Here is an 18,842-nt window from a genome sequence, read left to right as displayed (position 1 = left end):
AATGCAACAAACTGATATATTCAGTGTAGACTAAACACCCCATCTCTCTCTCTGGACAAAAATGATCCCAGCTATTCCCAAACCAGGAATTTCCTGCAACTATCTCATGTAGAGCACAGCAAGTGAACTTGAATGATATGTACTGACTGAACAGCACTCACCAGAGACAGCTCATATCTGATGGGGACATGGCTCTATAAAATTCACACTGGCAGTTTGAAAACAGAAGTAACAGCAAGGGATAGGAAATAAAAATAATATCTATTTATGGTTCAAATATTCAGTTTACAGTGGACCAGGAGTGGGGTCTAACAAGATTTAAGGTTTATCATCATTAGCATGGGAGAAGAGCTGGACACAGAGGCAGGACAGTGGTCAGCACAAAAAGCCTGGCCAGAAGATGAAGTGAAGAACCTGCTGCAGGTCTGTAATAGATACAGAGCAGGATGTGTTTCTCAAACAATTCAAACCTGGTAAAGTTCAGAAAACATCATAAAGGGCAGGTATGTTTGTCATCTCTCCGAAATTAAACAATGCACCAAAGAGGCAAAAATGCTTGCAAGCCAACCTACCACTACACTTGTATCATCTTCCACAAGTTCCCAAGATAATTTGTTTTATCTGTATCTTAAGAATAATTTCCTTTTCAACTAGATATAAATGTACTCATTAGCTTTCATCAGAACAACCTGCAGTAAAAACTTCAAGTACAGCTAGATTAATGTGAGGATATCCTTCAAGATTTATAAAATATAAACCAGAAGTTGATTAGACATAGTGGAGCTTAAGAAAAACTGAATCCAAATGTCCATTAGCCAAATAAGGTATTGTCTGGTCTCAATTTCCATTTTTTATATGTTTTCATGTGTTCTGCTCTTTCAGTACTGTCAGCGGTGACAATAGGGAGGTGGCCAGATAAGGAAACAATATTACTATAGCTGGATTAATCTTTATTTTTGTAATATATAATTTTCTGATGAACAAAGAAATCAAATCTCAAATGTAAATGAATACAGCATGGAATCTTATTGACAGTTTCCTTTAAACAGGAAAAGTAAGGAACAAGTGAGAGCTACTGAAAATTCTATTGTATGATCTGAATATACTAAGTATTTCTGTGAATTTCTGACAGCAGCCTTCTCTTTTTGGCCCCACGTTACCCGCATCCTAGAGATAGAATTTTTTATTTTTTAAAGAAGTATAAATTGATGCACAGCTCACTACAGACCTGATTTCCAGCTCAAGGCTGGTAAGCACTAGCAATTCATGGAATGTAATGGCTGGTGTCATACAGAGGGTCAAACCATGATCTCATGGTCTATTCTGGCCTTTACTCAAGGACTTATTACACAATTTTGCAGCTAATGTCCTTGAAGTGAACTCTATTTCCATTTTAATACAAAACTATAAGATGACGCTTAGGCTATACACATATCTGACTGAAAGTTGGAAGGTAACAAAAGAGAACACTCAGGATAATAAAAAGCAGCTGCAGAAGGAAAGTTTTAAAGTAACAGTGCACACACTTAAAGTTAGTGTGCTAGACAATACATTTATAAAGTTAGGCAAGAAAAAACCTGGAGTGTTTACAGGGTTGCAGAATTTTTTAGGGTTAACTCCAGGAAAAACCCTGGAGTGTTTACAGGCAGAACTTTTTAGGGTTAAAAATGTGCTTCCATCCAGAAAGCAAGTGAGGCCAGAGAGCAAGCAGCAGACAGACAGACAGACGCTACAGTGCACAGAGACAGAATGCTGTAGTGTGAAGACTCATTTTCCAGGACCCACACATCCTGATACAGCTCCAGGGAGCACACCTTGTAGTGCTGGAGCAGTGAATCAATTAACCCTCTCTGTCTCATTTCCAGCCAAACCCCCCACCCACTCACTTCCCTGCTTTCCAAACACTGGAGCTGGACACACTGGAAGGAGTCAATCAAGGAACAAGGGTAGCAGCAAACTGCGAGCTTTGCTTGTGAACAAAGAGAGAACTGCATACAGACTCTGCTGATCATCGAAATAGAATCAACAAAGAATGGAAGTCAAAGGACAGCAAAAGCAAATAAAACCTTATTTCTATCCTTTTTTACATGTGGTAAGAATTATTCTTTTCCTCCATTTCAAGGTCGGAGAAAATACCTGGATGAGAAGAAATACAGTTTTCCCAAAACAGAAATTCTTAATCTTCGTGATAGAAGAAATGTACTAAAAAAAAAGTATGCAAAGAGACAAGCTTCAGAAACATTATAAAAGACAAAAGCAAATGAATAACTTGTTTTCCAGAAAGTAGTGAAAAATCTCAACTTCCACCATATGACTAAAAAGAAAACTATAAAGGATCTTCCTGGATGCAAAGTGAACTCTACTAAAGTGCAAGAGAAAGAGGTAAGGCTTTCTTCACATGAAAACTGCAATATATCAAATCTTCTCAGATTTGTTCAGCTTAATGTTGGGACAGTTGTTCGAGTCTCTGCTTGAAGAGGGAAATGCAAGCATTAAGTATTTACCAGAGTTGACAGAGACGGAGAAAGACAGAGGGAGAGAACGGGCTGTGCTTAATAAAAGCCTTGCTCAGATTACAAAAACAAGCATTTTACTCACCCCGACCCCTTCTAGTAACGAGTAAATTTAGATGTCTCAGTTCGATAAATCTCTACAGTCCCCTTGAGACTGTCAGCAGTGTTTTATTGTCTGCAGCTTCCTGACCCTCACCTGATAAATTAGGAAGTGCTGAGATTAAAACGGAAAGCTCATACATAATTTCTGAAGATATTTTTGGGGTTACCCTCTGAGGAGAAATAGGATTCTTAATAAGGGGAAATATGGGATCTGCTGTCTGCCTACGCACATACTGCTGGAGACTAGACACTCGGGAGAGGAGGAGTTGCACATACACAACTCGAGCATCTGCCTCTGCATCAGTTTGTACTCAGAAGGAAAAAATCTACATAGACAGCACCTAAAGGGAGTTGTTTTGCATTCAGATTCATCTATCACATTTTACTTCTGCAGAAAAAAAAAAAAAGGAAGCTAATGCACTGCTTATCTTTGACAGCTACTGATTTTTTCCTTTTAATCTTCTGAAATCTGAATATCACCATAAAGGGGAGACCGGACCCCTGAACCCTACCAACCAGAGATGGACACAAGACAGGATTTTAATTTTTAAAACTCTTTTGCGCCCAGCAAGGCATAGAATAAAAAAATTGGATATCAGCTTGGACATGGTTACAGTATCTCAAAATAACAGATGACCAGTTCACTATACTGACCATGCTGGCCTATCTTCAGGACCATCCTGGACCAGAGAGGAACAGACAACTCTTACACCGTACCCAACTCCTGCGCAAAATACAACCCCTGAAGACATTCCTCTGCAGACAAAAATGTCCCATCCTTTACAGTCCTTGAACGGATCTGGAGCTGGCAATGGATCTTTGTCACCTCTCTCAGTGACAGGAGCACCCAAGCAGGACTACCCAAGTGAGGAACTAGGAAATAAAGTGCACTGGGCAGCATTGCTGATCCTCCTGCTGATAATCCCCACCATTGGGGGGAACATACTTGTCATTCTGGCAGTGTCCCTGGAGAAGAAGTTGCAATATGCTACCAACTACTTTCTGACATCCTTGGCGGTGGCAGATTTGCTCGTGGGTCTGTTTGTGATGCCAATTGCCCTTCTCATAATATTATTTGGTAAGTGCAGTATGTTTGTTTCATCAGTTTGCCTATGGGGTACAATTCTGGGAGGTCTAATTTAAACAAAAAAGTTGTTTGCTTTCCAGCATTACAATTTTAAAAATCACTTGGATGTGGGCTGCCAAATCTTCTCTCTCTCTCACCTTAGTACAGCCTAATGTGTTTATGGGAAGTATAACTATGTGGATATTCTTTCCTTGATTTTACCTGAGTATTGACTCCATGAGCAGTCATATATTTACATGGTCAGTCAGGGCTGGCCCCTGGCACTGTCAGTGACAACAAACTTTATCAGCACTGGTTTCAGAGAAACTGATTTCCTCCCACCCTGGGGAAAGCCACAGGTTCATAAGACATCACAAGTAAATCATCTGTCAAGCCAAGGAAGCCTCAATACAAGTACCTAATGTTTGAGATACGTATCTGTCATTTAGTCTGCTTCATAGAAATAAAATAGATCTTTTTCATAAGAACAAACAGTGGATGTGACATTTTCTTTCTCGTTAGTCATTACAGAACAAGGATGATTTTTCCACAGCCTCTCACGTCTAGCTTTATTTCAGATACTGCTTCTGACAACTAATTAGAGGCAACTCCATGGGAAAGTGTCTCTCTTTTACAGCTAAATTTCTTTAAGAATACATTTTAAATTGTTTATTTTCATATCATATATGGGAAAAATCAATGAGACAGGTTTTTCAATAACTTAATGATTTATATAATTAACCTTTAAGGTACACTGGGTCCCAAAGAAGGGCTGGAGGAGTTAATCTTTCCTAGGCTAGACTCTAAGAGTTGCCTGAGCAACAAGCAAATACAATCACAAACTGTATTTCAGAAAGGCCATCAGTAGTTTCTGTACAGAAAAATTGGTATCACTTTATTAACAAATGTGTTTATTCATTCATTAAATGCCTTGAGAATTTCTGTGTGTTACAGGCTTCTTCTCCCTAAACATAATTGTGAACAGGAGGTCAGAATTCAGCATTGAGATCGTAGAATAGGGATTTTTTTTTTCTGAAGCAATAATTTCTAAAAAGAAAACTGAATGTACATAACTGAGACAGTGATTTCTAACTCAAAAAACCACTTACAGAAAACATTGGTTTGTCATGTATGTGCACATGAGTGGGAGGCAAGAAGCAGATACACATTTCTATACTTACACATGGATGCTTAGTGCCTGCCAAAGGTCTCATTACTAACAACAATAAATCTACCAGCCATAAAAAATACTAGTATTTACTAGCAATCAATATAAAGGGAAGGCAAATCCTGGATTTTGTGGAGTAGGTTTTTGGCAGTGGTGGAATTTTCTTGTTTTGGATTTTATTTTTATTTTCATTCTGCTAGACTAACAAATCTTTTCTTTATAAATTCATAAGGACTCTATTGCTCCTTAATCTCTCAATTAATCCACTGCTAAACCCTGGTTACAACAGTTTAAAGCATGCTAGGAATCTTAATTCAAAAGTCAAACAAAAATGTCTTTCATGGTGCAGGAAATTTACCAGAAAGTAGTAAAATCAATTATAATTAAGACCACAACCCGCCTTCTACACAACAGTGGTTAAAACTGAAATTTCTTGCTCACAAGTCTCTCTTTGGCAGCCAACCAGAAAAACTGCTTTGCCTCTTCACTAACTGGGAGAAGATGCTGAGGTGTTTATAGAAGTTCAAAGCATGAGCAAAACATGAGGAGTTACCGGAATGAAGACAGAACAGATATTAAATACATAACAAGTCTAAATCTTGAAGCTACATTAGCCAGACACCTACACGAACAAAGTCACTGACAGCCAGACAGCCAACTAAATCCAGCCTCCTGGCACCTCCACACAGGAATGTTTCCATAATAATGAAAGAGCTGGGTGCAGCTTCTAGATACAGAGTACAAATATTATGCTTCCGATTTGGGATTGATATCTAATTATGTGGAGAAGATTTGAAGGAAAAGGTGTGAACTGAAGTGCAGTCACATTAAGATCCTGACTGCACAAACTAATGTGTCATAGGGTGTTCAAAATCAAAACCTGCTACAGGCATTGGCTCCACACCCTGACAGAACATTCACCAAAAAATCTTCAGAAATGCACTGTGTCTGTAATAAAGAGCTGCCCCTTTTAAAAATAAGTAAATAAATCAATCTGTAAACTCACTTGCAGGTGTAATGCTATGAGCAGCACATGATTTATTCTCAGCAGAGCAACCAAAAAATACTCTGGTACAAGCATACACAACAATTTTAATTTAGGACTGTGAATGTCAGAACACAAACATTTCATAGCTTTTATAGCTTGCTAAATATTTGTCATTTCTTTAAAAAAAATGAGGGCCCGCTAGGAGATAACAATTCCTCTGAAATTGAGCTTTCAAAACAGTTACCCAAATTTCTAACACTCAGAACTACTGAAATTCATTGAATAGTGAAATTACCAAACAAACTTGAGAGATCCTCCCATTTGCAAAGCCTGCAGCAGGAAGAAATCTGTTGTCCATGGCTTGGTGGGCAATGGGCTACTAGAAGACAACATATGTACATTTCTTAAAATGCATTCTTTCTTCCTGATAATCATCCACTTAAAATCAGAAAGGAATGTTGATCATCCTAGCTGCAAACCATTATTTTAATCTATCACAAGCAACCAGTCCTAATCTTCCCCAATCACTGATGATAACCACAACAAATTTTCCCTTCTTCCTTGTGCAAACTGCCAGAGAAAACTTTAATCAGGGACTACTCTCCACAATCTCAAATCTAAAGATTTATCAAGGGTTTATCAGAAAGTAAGCCTAATTGAAAAAATTACTTTGATTAAAAAACCTGGGGAACAGCCTGGAGACACCAGGACTTGGCAGCCCATGGAGCCAAGTACTCGAGGGTGAATACCCCACATACAGCTACAGACACACACACATCAGTATGAAGATTGAAGCTTTGGCTAAAGGAGCAGGAGACTGAAAATATCCATTCCCATCTCAGCAGAAGTGTTATTATATAACAAGGACAAGGCCCTTTACAGGTAACACATTTCTGCAGCCCTCAGAGCAGAAGAATAAATGGTTTCCAAGTCTATTTAAAGACTTCTCTCAATCATACTTATACATGTACATAAGCAGTGTTTTCTCTCAAGCTTTCCAAAAACATTTTGGCTTACAGCAAGAGCAGCTCTTCTATACTGTACTTTGTTTTAAGGATTACATATTTTCTAAGGTATTTTCTATAAATAAAGCTTTTCTTACATAAAGATTAATCAAGGGTAGACAGTTACGGTAAAAGCTCATTTTACTACTCCAAAGGTGCAAGATAAATCTTAAAGCATGTATTTGGTCTTATTTTGACTCAAAATAAGCAAAATCTTCAAAAGCAGCACTGCTGCAGTGCTCAGAGGATCACAAGCAAGGTTTGCAGGAAGAAGGAATTTCTTTTTAAGTTAAACCACCTGACAGCTGGAGAAACAAGAAAAATTTTCAGGCAGGCATCTTTGTCAGGTAACCAAGGCGTTTAAAAAAATATTTAAAAATTCAATGCATATTAGTTCCCAAGAAAAATGGAAGTGGAGAATATCTGCCCTGTAAATGCTCTGGTCTGCACTGCCACAATGTAGATCTATAATAGGAGAATCAGAACAGTCTAAACTGAGTATGATCTGTTAACAGCTTTGTATCACTACTTGGCAGGACATACACATTTTAGGTTCTGAATTATAAAGCAGGACAGCAATCAGGCAGGTCACCATCACATTCAAGGGTCAGAGATGCTTTCTGAGTCATGGAAGGAAATTAATATTCCATTATTTCCCTAATCCTAAACCAACCGTGATAGACAACACCACCATCACCAGAAAAGCACAAGAACTCAGCCCAGAGCATTGCCTCAAGCAATGGGCACAAAGCTTCTAATGCAGGTATAACTTAAAAATCAAAGTAAGTTACAACAATATTACACCACAGAATGAATCCTAGATAATTGTGTGACCCTTCTGCACTTTAAAGTATCAGTTTTGTGATATTTGTTTCATTTGAATAATAACCCTCATCTTCAGTTCTTATCAATTTTTGCACTTTAAGTTTACTTTGATTTTGTTTGGACAAAAACCAGCATCTCATACACGCAAACACAGCAGAAATTAATGCTATAATCATGAATGTGATAACCTACTGCCTTCTGCACCCAGTACAAAAACAGACAAAAATAAAAAAAATAGGAAGCTTTCTCTGTTCACTTGCACTTGTCAACTCACGAAAGCTCTTAAAAGTAAAAAATGTATGAGATTGCTTTGTATCAGATCACTGTTTAAATGTATCTTTATTTCAAAGAAGCAAAAGGACCTTTTGTTGCAAAGTATTTTCTTCTGCAAATAGTAAATTAACTAAAAAAGGAAAGACTTCTTACACTGGATTTTCCAAAACTCAAAGCAGTTGTAATCCAGGGAATGGCATGCGAGTACTATCTAAAAGAAGTATTAGCTGCTCACTTGAAATCCAGCTATGCTATCTGCCATCCTTCAAGTTATAGAACACACTTTCTATTGCTCATGTTTTACCTGAACTAATCCTTCATAACAAAGTCAAAAGAAGCTGTCAATTTTCTGAAGTGAGCAAAAACATTTCAAGCCCATCAAATCAGTTCCTTCTTTTAACTGTCTTTTTTTTTTTTTTTAGTTACAGCTGGTTACATGAGCCACAATACATTTTGGATTTTCTTCTTAAAGGAAATCTGTTTCAGAAATATACCATACCTTACTGCCAGCTAAAAGTCTAGGCATGAAAATTAAAGATGAGTAAATGTTTCATAATTTACTAATTACAACTTTCTCATACCTGCCTGACAGATTAAGTTTTTGAAGCATAATTTCAATGATAGAATCTATTTTAGGAAATAATTATGGTAGATACTAAAATTTTCTGATTAATAAATTGAAAGCAGACTGCCTCTTCCCCTTCTGCCTCACTGCCTATATCATCCTCACCTGGAGTCCTCTGCTTTGGGGATGGCTGAGGTTCAGTTCAGGGCTCCATCCTTCTATTCTCTTTGTTTAACACAGGTTTCCCAGCATAGGTAAGAGTGCAGACAAGTACTTGCTATATTTGTCTTCATAAAATTTTCCATCCACTGGAGTTCGTAATTCAAGTCAAAGCATCGCCGTTATCATTTCCATCAATCAGTCATGTTATAAAAAAATGTTTTAATCTGAAATGACTGCAATGTTACCACATTGATAAGACTGAACATTACAAAAGTCCAGCTCATTTGGTGTTCTCAGCACGCAGGTCAATTTATGCTGACCAAGGAAATGAAAAGCAATCTGATTTATTAGAAATGCAATTTTTTCCCCCAGTCGTCAATCAGCGAAGAACTGATTTCCCTGGCAATACTAATAATGTACTTACTGATTGAGTACAGTTGAATTTTATAAGGGAGGAAAATACATTTAGTAGATCAACTTCTAACATGAGAAACAGAAAAATCTTCCTCGTTCACACATTCTTCCCTGGGACTACAGAACATCCTTATAGACACACAACACTAAAGTGCACCTCAAACTGAACACTGCTCGCACTGGATTGCAAGAGAAGCTACTTCAGAGTGAAAACAGACCAGTTAAAAATAATCAGAATTCCATTAAAGTTCATTTGGTACTGCAGACATTGATAGGGAGACTCAGCTCTCAAAAACACAAGCCTTTTGGAAATCTGAACACTATAAAACCTTATCAGTGCAGTTGACAGACCCTATGTTTACAATAAAGATTAATATTAAGGACAGATAAGTTATCTGTCTCTAAGAAACGGGATGCCAGACTTAAAATCCAAGCCATGGCTGTTGGGGAAACAAAAAAAAGGACATGCACAAAAATGTTAAATTTTTACAAAATCATTACTGGGATACAACAGCCCTACTCTGTCACATTAATGTTCAAGTGTATATGGCCAACTGATACATCAAACTCATTTTAAAGATGTGTGAACAAGCTTCTTCAATATCACTCCTAAGATTCAATAGTGGTTCTACAATGACTAACTAATACTTTGGTTATGACTCATTATCTCTTCCATTTAACATAACCTCGAATCACAAGACTATCAAGCAGAAACAGCTGAAAATAATCATTCAACAATAGGTTCACAAGAACCAGTCACAATCAATTTTTAATAAAACTTTTTAACCCAGAGTCCTAGCCATAAAAGGACAAAAAGACAGGGAAAGGTTTATAGCACACAAGTAGCCTGATGAATATGATGGCAGCAACCATGTCAGTTAAGAGCTAATGAAAATATAAGACAGAACCCATCTTTGTCACTGAAGCAGTGACAAAGCTCAGTTCCTGTAGTATTAAGAACTTTTCAAAGGTACTGATGCCACAGGAAAATTACACGAAGTTCTCAAAAAGCTTAGATTCTCATGAGCTTTTTTTTCTCTTTCAGACAATACCTGGCCTTTACCAACTGCCTTGTGTCCTATCTGGCTGTTCCTTGATGTCCTCTTTTCCACAGCTTCCATCATGCACCTCTGTGCCATCTCCCTGGACCGCTACATTGCAATAAAAAAGCCAATCCAGGCCAGCCAGTACAATTCATGGGCTACAACAATCATCAAAATCATCGTGGTTTGGCTCATTTCAATAGGTATGTGAGACCTGGAGACTGGGAAAGGAATACAGGAGCTTTTCATGTCCAAAACAATAGGTGAAATGTGCAGAAAGTGGAAAATTTGGCCAAGTACTATTGATTGGAGGACTATAACACTCAGGCTGGTCAAAGTCCACCTCTTGGATCATACATAGCTACATCACAAAAATCTGCCTGAACCATTGCTCCTTATTAGGCTCACCAGAAAGGCCAAGGATTGAGTCAGAGTATTAATCATCACTCTTCTTCATGGTCCTAAAAATTCAAAAATCAGAAAACAGTATCTACATGCATATCATGTCTCCTGGGAAAGCAAGATTTCATGTTCCTGTGGTGCTATATTTTGTCCCAAACACAATTTTAAGCCTTGAAAAGATGTTGGTAAAATTCCACATAAGGGAAGTACAAAAGGGTTAATTATTTATAGCAACGATATAAATCAGTGGCTGGTAACATCCAGGCTAACACTGAAGGTTGAGACAGCATATAGAAAGGCTAATGTCTAACAAAAAACCCTCAAACAATCAAAACAACAAATCTGGAACAGTTTATATGAAGAAGTTCATACCAACATACAAACTTCAGTGATATCAGTGTCTCTGTGATGTGCACATCATCTGTCTTTAATGCTTAAAAAAATGAATCTGTTAAATGAGCTAAGGAAGTGAAAACATTTAATTCAAATAATTGAATACACGTTCCAGACAGCCTTAGTGCTGTATGCTCTGTCTGCAAGACAAACCAAAATTATTCTGCATTATGAAGGCAAATGATGCATAGGAGAATCCACATTCTTGGCTGAGGCAACCCCCAAATTTCTGAGTTGAAAAAAATTCTGGAAGAGCTGTGATGATAGGAGAAAAGATGCTATCTCTATGCTATCACCAATCCACCCCCCTCCAAAAAAAACCCAAAAACTTAGCATGACAAGACACTCACAATATATGACGTTTTAATGTGTGATTTACTGCCATTAAACAGCACTTTACTTTTCAATTTCTTTTTGTCTAACATAAAGCTACTCTGCAGCTGAGCCAGGTTCTCCAAATCAAAGGTTAATTTGGTTCAATCTCCATTTTAAATGCTTGTTGTATCTGAAGGTGAGCTTCTAATTAAGAAAGGGTTCAAGTTGCTGAAGGATAACCAATTTTGCTCCTGCTGCTTTAAACCAGCTTCAGTAAGCAGAGTAGCAGAGGAATACAATAAATCCCTGTATCTCATTAAGTGGTATCAGAAAACTGCACAAATCACATTCACCAGACAGTAAGGAACCTGTTGTTTTTGTTGTAATGTCAAACTGCTGGCAAATGAAGTGCTGACTGTAATTTAGTGGTTATAAAAAATTCATTTAAAAGACAAGACTGTTAACATTTTTTTAAAATGAGTGGTGAATTACAGAGCTAGCCAGCCTCATTTAAACACTCCTAAATATGCAGGAGACTCTAAACAACAAATCCATCTCAAACACATGCTGCATAATTCTGGCAACTATTTAGCTACTTGTATATATGAAAGAGTCAAGCAGGGTGAAAAAAATCAGCTGTCTGTGTCGAGTCAGCTGGTTAATAGAAGAGGGAAAGCCAAGATTTATGTATTTACAAAACTGTCCTTCAAAAAGCGCAAAGGTTACCCTGGGGAAGAGGAAAAATAACCCGGGGAGATGGAATTAGGAAAACATTTTTCACTGGAAGAAAAGCCATACTAATTCTAATAATCAGAGTCAAAGCAATTTATGTGCTTTACACTTGAAAAGTTGGCACTTTTATACTGCTTCCTCAATCACTACAAGTCAGGCCCAATCTCCTTAGAAAGGGCACTCTGTTAAAGCTCAGCCTGCCAAGTCTTACAAAGTATGTTTGCCCAATTACCCACGTGATGCTCTCAACACTTCACGTTGTGTTCCTGTGCCTGCTCCAGAGCTCAGGAATTACCTTTCTTTAGAAACCCTGAGGCTTCTGGCCCAGTGAAGCGATTGCAAGCGATTACCCTTTGCTGAATCTTGTTTTTTCTCCTACAGGCATTGCAATTCCAGTCCCTATCAGAGGCATTGAGGATGGAAATGGCAGCTCTACAAACATCACGTGTGTCCTGATGCCTGATCGTTTTCATGACTTCATTCTGTACGGATCAGTGGCTGCCTTCTTCATTCCTCTTGCTATCATGATCGTCACTTATTTGCTGACAATCCGAGTGCTGCGCAAAAAGGCCTATTTGATCAACAAGCCGCCTCAGCGCTTCACCTGGTCAACAGTGTCCACAGTCTTTCAGCGTGACACAACACCTGCCTCCTCACCAGAAAAGGTGGCCATGCTAAATGGCTCCAGAAAGGACCCGACTTTGTCCAGTGACATGCCTATCTGCAGGACATCCACCATTGGGAGGAAGTCCATGCAAACGATAACCAATGAACAAAGGGCGTCAAAAGTTCTGGGGATTGTATTTTTTCTTTTCTTGCTGATGTGGTGCCCATTCTTCATAACAAACATCAGCTCAGTCCTGTGCAACTCCTGCAACAAGGAGGTTTTTCAAAAGCTTTTGGAGATATTTGTTTGGATAGGGTATGTATCCTCAGGAGTGAACCCTCTTGTATATACGCTCTTCAACAAAACATTTAGGGAGGCTTTCAGCAGGTACATCACTTGCAACTATCGGACCACAAAGCCTATCAAGGCCCTTCGGCAGCGCTCCAGCAGGATATCTTTCAGAAGCTCTGTAGCAGAAAATTCCAAGCTTTTTGTCATGAATGGGATGAGAAATGGGATTAACCCCATTATGTACCAGAGCCCAATGAGGCTGAGGAGCTCACCCATCCAAGCATCATCGGCCATTCTGCTGGATACATTGCTGCTCACCGAAAATGAGGTTGATAAAACAGAAGAACAAGTCAGCTATGTATAGTGGAATGGCAGCCATGTCCCTACAGCATTACTGTATGTATTATTATAGATAACTGCACTGTAAGAGGGAATAAATACTATTGTTTTCTGTTATTTATGCAAGCAATATCTTATAAATTTATATTAATTCCTCTCCTCCAAAGTCTCCTCTGCTTTAACCCCAACCCCATGGTGGCAACCACAATTTCATTCCATGACAAATGACTCATGAAGAACTGTAGCCTAAGGAAGAGGGAAATAAATAAAAGCTAAATCAGTTTAAGTATCTGACTTCAATTCTCATCACCTTCAGTCTCTTCAAAGCACATCTTTATAAGAAAAGTGTTTCTGTACAAACACTGCTCTAACATTTGCTCTGGCAAGAAGACAAAAATTTGTAGGTTGATGCTCTACAACGGAAGCAGCAGAGGGATACAAACTCATTGGTTTCAATTTAAACCTCTGTAAACAGACCAGGACACAAGCTCAGTGCGTTCCCTCCTACAGATACTCAGTCTCAGAAGAAGAATGTATCCACATAAGAGCTTTCCTTGTTCTCAAAGGGTGTGTTAAACACAAGCAGAATCACTCACTCTGGAGACCCATGTACAAGCCCATTCCATAAGGCATGATTAAAAATTCCATGTATGGAAATTATTCCTTTACTGTAGGGATGGGTAGAATTTCACCCACTTGAATTTCATCTCCATTACATATGCATAAGCTCCGTGTTGCCAGATTATTCACTGAAAACTGCCCTTTTTTCTTTTCATACTAAGAAAATGAAGTATTTAATCAATAAATTACCAAAAGAAAAACAGGATACACAATGCCTGGAACATCCCTATAATTTATATGAACAAACTTCCTTTTTAATGACCATGGAAACTTCAGTGAAAGCCTCCCCTCATCCAATGTAGTTCACAGAAGTAGAGAAATCACAGACAGAACAGCTACTTCACAAGAAAATTAGAGCAAATATTTAAGAGACAGCAGTGACAACAGTACTGCCTCCACCTGCAGTATTCACAGTTTAGCTGAGCTCAAAATTATTTAATTGAATTAATGGCCAATTACAGGTCCCAATTTGCACTCTCTCAAACATGCTCAAGACCTTGGTAGGACCACAAAATTAACAGAAATAACTGGTCCTCACAATCCATAAAAGCTACCAGAGTCTGCTATTTAGGAAATCAGAAACGTCTGACAGCTCCAGACTCTTTGGGAAAAGAAGTCTGATTTCCCCAAAGTACTGGAATCCTTACATCAGGCAGCTAGCTCACCATTTTTTCCAGAGTTTCCATTTACAGTAAAATTTTCAGCTTGGGCTTTGTTTTCATTTTTGATATTTTCAGCATTCTTTGGTTACAGTAAAATTATGTACAGCAAAAGGCTTAGGATTTTTTCATCTGCAGACCATAAAGTACTAAAGCTAACATGTCCCTCCAACATTTATTTATATATATTTAATTTAAAACATATGCAAGTTCAAAACAGAGCCTACTGTAACAACTGCCAGAGATTTTAAGGCAAAAGCATTAAAAATACATCTGTGGTACGTGCAGTAAGTTGTCTTCTTCCTCCCCTTTTTTGTGATCATCACTAGCCACTTAAATCAGAGTAAATTCTAACTGCTCTCCCTTCTCTTCACTTAATCAAAATTTGTTTGGGAGGATTTTGCAGTTAAAAGCCAGAATGGATGGACTGTGATAATTGTAAAAGACACCTCCATGAGTAGTAACACCAAAAGGCAAACATCATTCCTGAGGGGTTATTGCCCAGCAGTCAGAAAGCAAAAAGTAGTCTTCTTTGAAAACTCTCTTGATACTTAAATAAATCCATATTAATTAAACAAAAAAATGTTCATATAGCAAGCAGCAATCACCTACTTTCAGTAGCAACTTATATTTTCCCTTTCCAGCAGAAACATCACAGCTGGCTCACAGCACATAGCAAAAGTGAGAGGTAACTCACTTCTGTCTGACCCTGTTCTTGTATAGCTATCAAGTCTGCAACCTGTCTTACTCAAAGAGTAATTTGTCCTAAATGTCTCACAGAGAAACATTTCAAGGCCTCTTTGCAATCAGTGCTTCGACCTCCACCAACAGGAAATTATCATTGAAAAGGTCTCACCCAACAGAGATGTATTTTCTCAAGCCAGTATACAGGTTTCTCAATTTTAGTACCTAAAGAGAAGCTAAAATTAGCAGCTTCTATTTGTAAACAGAAGCTCAGCATGTTTCAGGTAACTCAGACAGCAACAACAAACCTCAATCTAAAGGACCAGTGACTAATCAAAAATCCAGTCTTTCTACAGGCAAAGAAAATTTCTTCATAGACAGAAACACATCAGCCAAGAAAGCATGCACATTCCATGCTTCCACTTCCCACTTAACATGCTAAGTGCAAGAAGATATTGCTCAGAGCTTATCCACTTACAAAGCAAACAAGCTGAGAATTCAGGTAACAGCCTTGGAAAGCAGGACAGAGCAAGAAAAAAAAGATGAAGATGCAGAACTATGAAATAAGAAAACATAATGGACAGTGGAGCTCTTGTTTTAGCAACTGTATCTACAAGAACAGCTCTGAACAAAGAAATCACCTTCATTAGTAAGACATGATGAAGAGTCACTGCAAGATCCTGTAAGAAAGCATCAGTTTGTTGTATGGTAACTACAGACAACAATGCTCTTGTGGCACCAACAAGCACAACAGGAGGTCAATACAATGAGTATTGTTTTTAGGTAACACAAATTTATAAAATATATTTTTACATGCTGTCTGCAAAGTGAGAGTATTTTCGTAGCATTATAATATTTTACAGGTTTTTCATAAAGATAGCAGTATAATAACTGATAAAGCTTTGCAGTCATTTGGCGGTAGAACACAAAATATTTTTATAGAAGGAAGGGGCCATGCATTTCCCCCTTAACACACACAAACAAAAAAAGGGATTCTTTTCTCTGGACAAAATGCTGCCAGTTCTTTCCAAATCTGACCCACACCGAATCAGCCACCTAGCCAGCTCTACAGTCTCAATACAAAAATAACTCCAAGTTATTATTGTATAGAGGCTATAAAATAAAAAAATAATAAAGTTTATAAAATAATAACTTAGAGATACCAAGTTCAACTTTTCTCATTATCACAAAGACCTTTATCTGGCATATTTAATTTCTTTTTAAACTACCAAAAAGCAAGATAAAAGTCAAAGCTGATCTGCAACATCCAAGCACTATGGGAAGAACACTTTAGAAGAACAAGGGACAAGTATGGTGGCTTAATTATTTAAAATACGTTAGGAAACATTCAGTCAATGTTCTGTCTGCCTATCTAATTAAAAATTACAGCACAGATATGCACATAAGGACTCAGCGGTCTCGCAGAGAGGAAAATAATGGAGTTCGAAGCCTAACAGAGTGTCTTAAAATGCAAATAAAGGGATTACTTTACAAAAAACTAAACAAAGCAGCCACAAACTACACATGAAATGGACAAATCAACCAAAAAAAATGTCCCAACCTTTAATTCACTCAGAAACAGAGAAGCAAGAAACAATGGCAACTCATTTTCAAATTCATTAAACCCCACACAACTTCAGTGAATGCCTAAGGGTTCTTCTGACTATAGTAAGATTTCTGTGACTATTTCTTTGAAAGGGACCTTCCTTCTCCTCTCCCAGGAAGACTGAATATGACAAGATCAAATGTGTTAGATTGTAAACAAAACCCTTTTAATCTTTCCTATGCAAGAATTAACAAGCAGATACATTTCACTAAATTACTCTTCACAATTAAAACATTGAAAAAGTCACTGGTGCAGATCACATTAGAGTGACTGTCAGCCTCACACTCAATTACCCAGATCATCTACTATCTGCCTTCTGGATAAAGGTAAGCTAGAAGATATAAAGAAAACAAACTGTCCCAGTCTTCCTGGAATAAAATCCAAGTGTCTGATCTGTTTGCCTTACAACAAATATATAGCCTTAAAATACCAAAGGCTATGTAAACACAAAGCATACAAAAGCAGGAAACATTACTGTTTCACTTGCATCATCCCAAAATGAAAAATTGAACAGAAGCCATGCAGAGTTTTTAATGTTTGGGTAGCCTACAGTTATCAGCTGAGACTGCATCTTCCTTTTGGGACTCTCTAGAGGCTGCATTATTCCCTCTCCTGCCCTCAGCCTTTTCCCAACAGTATTTCATGAAGACAAAAGCAGCATCCTACAACCCAAGTCCCACTTCCCCATGACTCTCGTTCCCCTGGATTTAATAACTACTATGAGAGCATTAAACATTTTTAATTCGTGTTTGCAAGCACTGCTCCATCCCACACCAAAGCTTTCTCCCAATCAGACTTTTTCCATCCACAAAACATCTAGTGTTTAGATGTATATAGTGTTTAGATATTCTGCAGCACTGCTCTAACAATGTAAAAATAAAGCTGACTACATAATCCAATCACATCTCACACTGCAATACCAACAAAGATCAATTAGTGATCTAAAGTGGTAAAAATTATGATAAAAATAGATCTTCCCATTTTTAAAAAGCAAAACACTTAAAATTTATCATGTTTTCCATCACATCATAATAATCTTTAAAAAAAGCTGACCAGAAATCATAAGCGCTTTAAATGCTGTTTTCCAACAATCATAAATATTTCATAAACCACTTCAGCAGAAAGAACCACCAGTATATAAACATCAACAATTAGGTAAGTTTGCTATCTGTGATCACTGGCAAAAAGATCAGGACTGGGAAAACAGAGACACCTTAGAGTAGCCAAGTCAATACATCATTTCTCTTCTTATTTCACAACACAGCTTCTTGTTCAGTCCTGCATCCACACTGCAAGCTCCAAACATCCAAAGCTTTATTAGTGCCTCTATATCGCTTCACAATTACATTTTACTTAGAAGTGCTCCTGTAAGAGGTTGCCATTTTTAAAAAGTGAAAAGATGCAAAGTCTCAGGCTTGTGCTCCACACAATTTTGGCTGGTTGTTTTTCAATGGCAAAAGGAAGAAAAGAGGAGGAAGTTTGGAAACAATTCTCTTGCACCAGAACATTTTCTTCTAATTTAATATAGTGGCATGAAAATTATCTGCTCCAAAATCTATAACTAGTGCCTAATTTTTGTATGGGACTAGACCAAGAAGGAAAAAAACCCACACCAAGTCCTGTAGCCAGCAAGCTGTGCTTTCAATCCCCAGTCTGCACCTATGGACTGCTCCTAAACAGTCAGCAAAACCAGAATTAACAGCAGCAACTCTGCTGGTCAAGGTTCAATTCTACATACAAGGTCCCCTGGAAAGCTCTGGGGAGCCCAAGAATAGGACAAGGAAGTTTTTGTGCTACATGAACAGGACCTGAATATGTATTCTGCATCCAAGCAATGTGATTGATACTGCTCTGCTCACCTGGGTGACTGCAGACATTACCACAGCCAGGCAAGTGTGCACCCAACATCCCAGAGTGAAATTGTTACAGCAGCACTAATCTCTGCGCCCCCAGTCCTTGGGGGATTGTAACTGGGTGATTTATTATCTTTCATAACACACTGGAAATTTTAATCTTGCAATTCTGAGGTAAAACATAAGAACCTAGACTAGAATATTCTATCTAAACCTT

The 18,842-nt window shown here is 37.9% G+C and overlaps 2 protein-coding genes across 2 annotated transcripts in view; one reads left to right on the top strand and one right to left on the bottom strand.

Annotated features, from left to right (window-relative positions):
* The window catches only part of PSMD1 (proteasome 26S subunit, non-ATPase 1), a 64,008-nt gene that overhangs the window by 26,924 nt on the left and 18,242 nt on the right, over positions 1-18,842 (bottom strand).
* HTR2B (5-hydroxytryptamine receptor 2B) lies at positions 1,226-14,773 on the top strand. Its single transcript, XM_002190856.7, has 3 exons — positions 1,226-3,693; positions 10,126-10,326; positions 12,347-14,773. Exons 1-3 carry the CDS (start codon positions 3,384-3,386, stop codon positions 13,225-13,227), a joined length of 1,392 nt encoding a protein of 463 aa, XP_002190892.4. The 5' UTR covers positions 1,226-3,383; the 3' UTR covers positions 13,228-14,773.

The sequence above is a fragment of the Taeniopygia guttata genome, chromosome 9, assembly GCF_048771995.1.
Source record: "Taeniopygia guttata chromosome 9, bTaeGut7.mat, whole genome shotgun sequence".
NCBI classification, from domain to species: Eukaryota; Metazoa; Chordata; class Aves; order Passeriformes; family Estrildidae; genus Taeniopygia; species Taeniopygia guttata.
The sequence above is the reverse complement of the archived record's forward strand: the minus strand, read 5'-3'. Positions and strand labels throughout refer to the sequence as shown.

Bases quoted from the DNA above. Each gene is read 5' to 3' on its own strand.
- HTR2B (XM_002190856.7), top strand. From the start codon at position 3,384: ATGTCCCATCCTTTACAGTCCTTGAACGGATCTGGAGCTGGCAATGGA. The intron at 3,694-10,125 runs GTAAGTGCAGTA...TTTCTCTTTCAG, and splicing joins CCTTCTCATAATATTATTTG to ACAATACCTGGCCTTTACCA. The intron at 10,327-12,346 runs GTATGTGAGACC...TTTCTCCTACAG, and splicing joins GGTTTGGCTCATTTCAATAG to GCATTGCAATTCCAGTCCCT.